Source organism: Hipposideros armiger, unplaced genomic scaffold (assembly GCF_001890085.2).
Source record: "Hipposideros armiger isolate ML-2016 unplaced genomic scaffold, ASM189008v1 scaffold_511, whole genome shotgun sequence".
Lineage (NCBI taxonomy): Eukaryota > Metazoa > Chordata > Mammalia > Chiroptera > Hipposideridae > Hipposideros > Hipposideros armiger.
In genome coordinates, this window is record NW_017731861.1 from 707,206 (window position 1) to 714,483 (window position 7,278).

At 56.7% G+C, this 7,278-nt stretch overlaps 1 protein-coding gene across 1 annotated transcript in view; it reads left to right on the top strand.

The window, feature by feature from the left end:
- Positions 1 to 7,278, top strand: part of CCDC33 (coiled-coil domain containing 33) — a 112,866-nt gene that overhangs the window by 24,858 nt on the left and 80,730 nt on the right. The window contains 1 exon segment of the mRNA XM_019668003.1: positions 5,746 to 5,899. Coding sequence (XP_019523548.1) covers positions 5,746 to 5,899 — 154 coding nt within the window.

The window sequence follows — 7,278 nt, forward strand, 5'->3', positions numbered from 1 at the left end:
AAGTGCAGGGGCTTTCGTGTCCCTGAGCCTGTTTCCTCACAGACAAAAGGGCCTTCGTGGCCATCATGACTCCAAGGCAAATTTAGAAACTGAAACTAGAAGGACAGTGAGGGACCATTTTTAACTCAAAGCCCTTGTAGTGCAGGTGGGACACCGAGGCCACCTGAGTCTAATAACTTGCCTGATGACTGATCAGAGGCAGATACACCCCCTGCCTTCTAGCCCAGCACCCCTCCTCTGGCCTCTGACTTTCAGACCCAGGGCACTTCTGGAGGTGGAACTGGGCTTCCTTGCTTTCTATGGCCTCCCAGATTTCTGGGGCAGCATGTGGCAGGGGATGTGGTCTTGATAGGGTGGTAGAGTCTGTGACCTTCCATCCCTCCTGCCAGCAGAACCAATTAAAGCCCCAGCCCTGGGAGCTGAATCAAGGGGCCATTTACTGCTTCACTGCTGGTCAAATCTTCCATTCCCCACCCTTGTCGTCTCCCTCCAGCACAACATTCCAAAACACCTTAAGTGATAGGCAGCCCAGGTCCCTTGGCACATCTGCTGGCTAATCTTGGCTTATTGAGGGCAAGTCCGGCTGTTTGCAGGGTAAGGCACTGGACTTAGTGACTTCTGAGCCCGCCACGTGCCGGGCCCCAGTAGAGGAGCTGAGAGGGCTGCTTTGTAGGCCGACAAAACCCTTCCTGCAAGCGTTGCCTACCTAAAACTGCACCCCAGTGGTGTTGGGTGGGCTATCAAATGGAAATAAGCCAATGGTGAGTAAGTACCCAGCTCCGCTGATGGCCGGCAGGAAGTGTATTCAGGAACGTGAACTCCCACCCCCACCCAGGGTTCATCTCACCCCCATAGATGGGTCCGTGGGACCGCAGACTTAGGGGAGTTTTGCCATCACCCACAGTTTGCTCCCCTACATGTAACACAGCACGTGCATTTTCTATTCCCTGATAATTTCTCTCATGCAGGCCCGGGGAGTGGGGGTGGGGAGAGGACAGTGGTACTGATGCAGGCATGTCTCTGAGGGAAGCCCGCAGATTCCCAACCAGGAAACTGATCAGTCATTTGGGCAAGTTATGCAGGGAAGAGAGGAAAGCAGAAAGGCTGGTCCACAGAGCCCCCTCCGGGCCCCCCATTTGGCCCCAGGGCCCAGCCTGCCCAGCAGGCACATGCCTGCAGACCACACCAGGAAGCACCAGCCTGGCAGCTTGTCTCATGCCTAGAAGCGGAGCACAAGCAGTTCTCTCCAACCCCCTGCAGGCTTTATTTACTGGAAAGCTGGCCCACAGGGGGAGGCATAGAGGGGGCAGAGGAGGTAGAGGACAGAGGGGCCACAACTGTGGTCTGGTCCGCAAAATGCCTGGCAGGGCTCCAGGGCTGCCAGGGAGTCAGTGAGAGCTCTCGGGCAAACTGCTGTGCAGCTGTGCCCTCATTTCTGGGGCCCTAGGGAGCTCGGGACAGGCCCTGTGCCCTCACAGCAACATGGGAGCTGCGGCCACCATCTCCTGGGAATCTGGGGATAGGAGGAACATTAGTCACCTCTCCTGACCATACTGTAGGAACCTCAGGCCAATTACTAAAAAGACTGATTACAAACAATTCCAGATATCCCCATTGACCAGGAGGGAAAATGAAGGCTCAGAGAGGTCACACAGAGAGTTGGGGGCAGAGCTGGGCTGAAATCTAGGTCTCTGGACCCCCAGGCTGCTAGTCTTCCTCCCATACCACCAAACGAGGAGACCAAACGCGCTGGGGAGAAGGGTGGGCTGTGGGGTACGCAGTGAGGGTGGGACATTAAAAAGGCAGCATCTCTGATTACGAGGGTGGAGGTGGCTCTGTGTGGCTGCTTCCCCCTCCTTCCTCCCGCCACCTGGCAGGGGTTCCTGTGCTGACTTGCCTCCCCCTCCTCCCACCCTGGCCTGGCAGAGGAATAGGAGAGAGGGAGAGGGGTAACTCAACCCCTCTGTAGATGGTGACAGGGTCCTGAGGTGAGGGGCTGCTCAGTCAGAAGAAGGGGGTGTCTCTGTAGAGCTGGCACTTCTGGGGCTGGGCTGCGGTTCACACCTCCTAATTAGTCACCTTGTTAGACAAGGACCACAGCCTGTACCAGGAAGCCTTTGTGACAATGAGTCAGACCTGCAGGAAGGCAGGGAGCAAGCGCACGGATGGACATGTAGGGAAGAGCAGGCCAGGCGGAGGGGACAGGCTGCGAGGCGGGAGCCAGCTTGATGTGGGAGAGAAACCGCTCGGAGGCCGTGTGGCTGGGGCGAGTGGGCAAGGGGCCTAGAGACGAGGTGAGGTCNCCAGTGCAAAGCCAGCGAGGAAACAGGACCCTTTCCTGCCTCAAGTCCAGGCAGAGGCTTGCCACCCTCCTGGCAACTGTGGGCTCTCTAATGGCTGTGTTTAACCCCTGGCCCCACCAAATGATGCAGCTGTAAGCTGAGGGAGGGAAGAAGGGAGGGGCAGGTTTACCTATTAGCTGTGACATCAATCATTACCTGCTCACCCTCATACCAGAATCTCCCTGAGTCATCAAAGCTTGGGGCTGGCCCCGGGCAGGGGAGCAGAAGTTTCCTCTGGACATTTGAGGAGCAGGCTCATTTCCCCCTGGGGGAGGCAGATCAGAGAATGAGGCAGGTAGAGTAGCTGGGATGTTAAGTAGGAAAGCCACACCCAGCCCCTAGGCTGCCAGCCCTCCCACCAGTGAGGAGAAAGCAGTTCTAGGGGAAGGATAATATAGCACAGGGGTGAGTGTCCTAGGGGCCCATGGTCTGGGGAGCTGGGCAGCCAGTAAGTGAGGTGGTAAGAAGGTCCTCCTTCTGGTGGCTGCTGAGTATGCAGGGCTTGCTAGAGCTCTGGAGCCAGACGGCCTGGAACCGTCCCGTCCCCCTACTGCATTATCTTCTTCCCAGGCAGGAAGGTCCATGGGTGGGGGCTGCAGCGGCAGAAACTTCAGATGCTTTCTGAGCTTTCTGGGCAGTTGGGTGAGAGCCCAGAGCCCAAGGGCAGCCCTAGAGAGACAGGCTGCTTAGGCCCTGGGAGGAGCTGCAGGGCAGGGCAGGAGCCACAGGAAGGCAGGCAAGATGGCTAGAGCACAGGATTTAAGGAGCTGTGGTGGCAGGGGTGCTGGCATAGTCCTGAGAGCCGGTGCCATCTTAAGTTTGCTCCCTAAGTGCCCTGCTGGCCTCTCCCAGCCCTGCTGTGTGGCCCTGAACTGGGCTATGAATGGTTCCTGCAGGCACTGGGGCAGCACTGGTCTCCCCACCCCCATCCTGCCACCCTAGCCCCAACCTGCTGCCGCAGCCTTCCAGTTAAAGAAGAAGGGGGAGGCACTCTAGGGATACTGGAGAGGGATCCACTGAGACCCTCTTTGTGCATCTTAGGTAGAGCCAGGGGCACCAACCTTGGCAGGCCTGGAAGGGGAGTAAAATGGAAATGTCTCTCGGCTTCCATCTGCAACCATCTGGNCCCCTGCACCCCTCATTTCTGCATTGGAGGAAGGCAAGCTTAGGTTGTCAGCTCTCCCAAATTTATAAGAGAAGCCAGAAATCCAGAGAGTTGTGTAAAATTGGCCAGTTTTTACAGGTAGACCAATCGCCTCTGCTCAGGTAGGATCTCTGGGCCTCTCTTCATCGCCTCACCCTCCTGAACCCTCAGTCCACTCAGACTCAACCTCCACCTCCAGCTTCGCTGACTGCCCTCTTCTCCCAAGGGCCAGTGACTTCCCCATGCTGCACATCCTCTATATGTGTCAGAGAGGTACCCTTTCTTTTCTTTTGGGGGGTATCTGAATCCTTCTCCCAGCCCAAGAGCTGCTTCTAGGGCGGCACAGAGGAGCTGCACAGTGTACATCTGGGTCCAGCAGCCGGGGCCGGGGCTGGCCTAGCAGAGCTGGAGCAGAGGGGCTGCCTGTCTCCATGGGACTTTCCAAGGGCCTGTCACCCCTTCCTTCATTCACAAACACTTGCTGGGTCCCGCTGTAGCCAGGCTGGGAGCTAGGAACAGTTCCAGCAGTGTCAAGGCTGGTCCCTGTCCTCAAGGAGCTCACAGCCTGGCTGGGGGTGGGGGTGTTAGTGAGTAAACAGATAAACCCCCCTCACTCATCCTTTGCCCACAATCTCCCAAGGTGGACAGTGGTTAGCAGGGTCCAGGCCCCTGCACTTGGGTAGCAGGACCCCTCAGGAAGCTGGCCTTTGGTGAAGGAGGCAGGAGGCAGGGCTGTGTGTCTAATATACCCCAGACCTCAGAACTTGAACTGACATCATGCAAGTTAGGCCAGGAACCAGAATCAGAGTGATTCATGTGATTCTTGCGAGGTTAGGAAGTTCACCTGCATGTCTGCCCACACTCCTCCTGCTCCGAGGCTGCATCCATGAGGAAGGGGATACTCAGAAGAGCGGGTAGTCAGAGCGACCCATTGAGAAGGATCCCAAGACATGGCGAGATCTTCCAGGGCGGTCTCACCCAGGCCTGTACCTTGCCAAGGAGACTGCCATTCCATCCCCTAGAGCCATCGTGTTGACTGACAGCGGGCTCTTCCCCCTCTGCTTCAGAAGTTGGCTCCCAAGGCCCCTCGCCTGGCTAGGCCCTGGGGCGGACCACTCCTGGACACTTGAAAGGCTGGCTGGCAGATGGTGCAGGCGTGGGCCCTTCTTAGCCCTGTACCATCTCTGCTTCAACAGAGAAAGATTTCCCTGAACAAGGGAATCCCCCCAGGAGAAAAGAGGGTGTGACAGTGCCCCTCAGACCAGGGCTGGAGCCTGAGTTTGCACTGTGGGCTGTGGTATTCCTTTGGGTCAGAAGGAAAGACTACCCCTGCTGTCCCTCCAGGACCTGCCATGCAGAGTGTGTGTTNCCCACTAACTCCCTCACTGCCTCTAGAGACAGCCTGGGCCTGCCCTTGGCCTCTGGAAGCTTCCACCCACTCTGCATCTCCACTCCAGTTCTGCTTTCCAGCCTGTCCTCCCTGCTCCATCCATGCATGTTCTCCCAACCCTTTAAGGCCTCCTCTCCTTTTCCCAGCTGCCTTCCCTGACTGCCCCAGCAATAGCTTCTGTCTCCTCTCAGCAGCTCTCATCACCATGTCCGTTGGGCCATGAATCCACAAATTATTGAGTTGTTGAGCCCCTGCATGTGAGTCTGCTTGGGCCAACCAGTCTAGGAGGCCCCATGTGTGGGCAGGCACCTCTCTCTCCTCCTTCTTGGCCTGCAGGGCTCTCTTGGTAGAACATGGGTGAGGCATCTGGAACAGACACATTCATTTATCTCCATTAATGCACTGGTGACTCCCTGGATAAGCTTTGTAAACTGTAAAGTGGTGTGCACAGGGGAACTGGGGTGAGGTTACAGGAGAGACAAAAGAAAGGCAATCACCAGATCCTCAAAAGCAGGCGAGATTTTGGAATTACAGGCAAAGGTACCTGCAAAAGTAAAGGCTTAGAGATGGGACTGGACTTGAAAGGTGAACTGGCCTATCTCATTCTGCAGAAAGTGATGGATCCAGGACGAGGGGAGAGGCAAGAGGGAGACTGGGAGAGATGTGGAGTGTGGGAGAGAGGTAGGGAGAAAATGGGGCCAACGGTGACTGCACCTTTGGACCTGTAGTTCCAGACTGGGTTGGGGCATGGCAGAGGGAACCACTTGGAGGGGAACTCTGAGAGGATTAGAGTTATACGAGGCAGTAAGGGGAGGTGACCACACCAGAAGAGGCCAATTAGCCCCTGCTCTCTCCACAGGCCGCTGAAGGCCCAGAGGACCCCCCGGACACCTCCCAGAATGCAGAATCTGTCATCAGCCACCTGTCTCCCTCTAATAAGGAGACCATCACTGTCACTCTCCATGGGGCCACCAATCTCCCTGTCCGCAAGGATGGCTCTGAGCCGTGGCCCTATGTGGTAGTGTAAGTAGCTGGCTGAGCTGGGGCAGGGGCTGGAGTCAGCTGGAGCAGAAACCAAAGTATGGCTATTTGGAATATGAGCAACCGAAGGTTCGGGGCTGGGACTATGATACCCAGGGGGGAAACCAAGTGTGAATCACACAGGGACTGAGGGATCTGCAAATGTGAGGCCCAGCACCCTCTTGCTGTGTGGAAGCTGCTCACCAGGGCTGGGGAAGGAAGGAAAAGCCCTTGAATCCACAGCCCGCCAGGCAGGATTTGGCCACAGCCTGGCCTCAGGGGGCAGGGGGCCTGGATACAGACGCTTCATCTGGGGGTTGTCAGAGGAAGAAGACCTGCTTCTCCTGGCCTCTGGGTGCCTCATCCCACCATGTTCCATCCTGGGGTACGGTGCTCTTTGGCCCCTACCACTGCTCCAGTCATCTCTATCATGGGGGCTTCCCTAGTGCTGGTCCTTTAATGTACCCCATGTCCCTCCTCCAGCTAGCTGCAATCAGGGTACACACTTCACAGCCTGGTATCTGAGTGGGGCCTGCCATGCCATGTCTGCTGACCACCTCATGGACCTCACTTCTCCCAGAAAGACATCAAAGGGCAACAGTCTCCATCTGGTCAACCTTCCATGTGGGTGCTGGACACCTGCTCAATCTTGATTTTAAAGCACTGTGCAGTGGCCCTTCCCAGAAGCTTGTCATCCCTTAGCCCCTTCTGTGGACAGTGGGAGCCACCAGCCCTCCCCTCCCCCTACTTCCTTACACCTCCCCTCCTCCACCAATAACAGCATCATTCAGTGCCTGCCTACAGGCTTTTCCCCACATTTTCTTTTTGGGAGTGCCTGCCCCAGCCCTCTCCCCAACACTTGCTGAAATCCCACCTTGAAAGCCTGTTCATGCTGCCCCCTCCTCCAGGCAGCCACCAGAGTTGAGCTCTCCCCCCTCTGGAGTCCCACAGCAGTGGCTACACTGGTCAGATGCACTTCATATAAATTATGTGCTGCTCCTCTGTCCCCCAAACTGGGGCTCCCCAGTACAGGTCCAGGTCTCCTCCATTTACCCCTACAATGCTCCCAGCATAGGCCTAAGCACAGACTTAGGGGCCCAGAAACAAGGGAGGGAACACAAGGTTGCTATGACAACAACCCCTGAACCCCCACAGAGTGAAAGGAGGGTAGACGGTATGCTGGAGACCAACAGGTGAAACACTTGCTTGTGTCCAAAGCGCCGTTTCCTCTCACCCAGCTCGCGGGCCCTCCCCTCACCCAGCTCCATTTCTGCGGTGAGGAAGGACAGGTGGCAGAGAGCAGGCTTGTCAGGGAGCTCGCCTTCTCTGCTCAGCTATTTCCATAAACCAATTATCGCCCATCATCTCGGGAGATTGAGGCC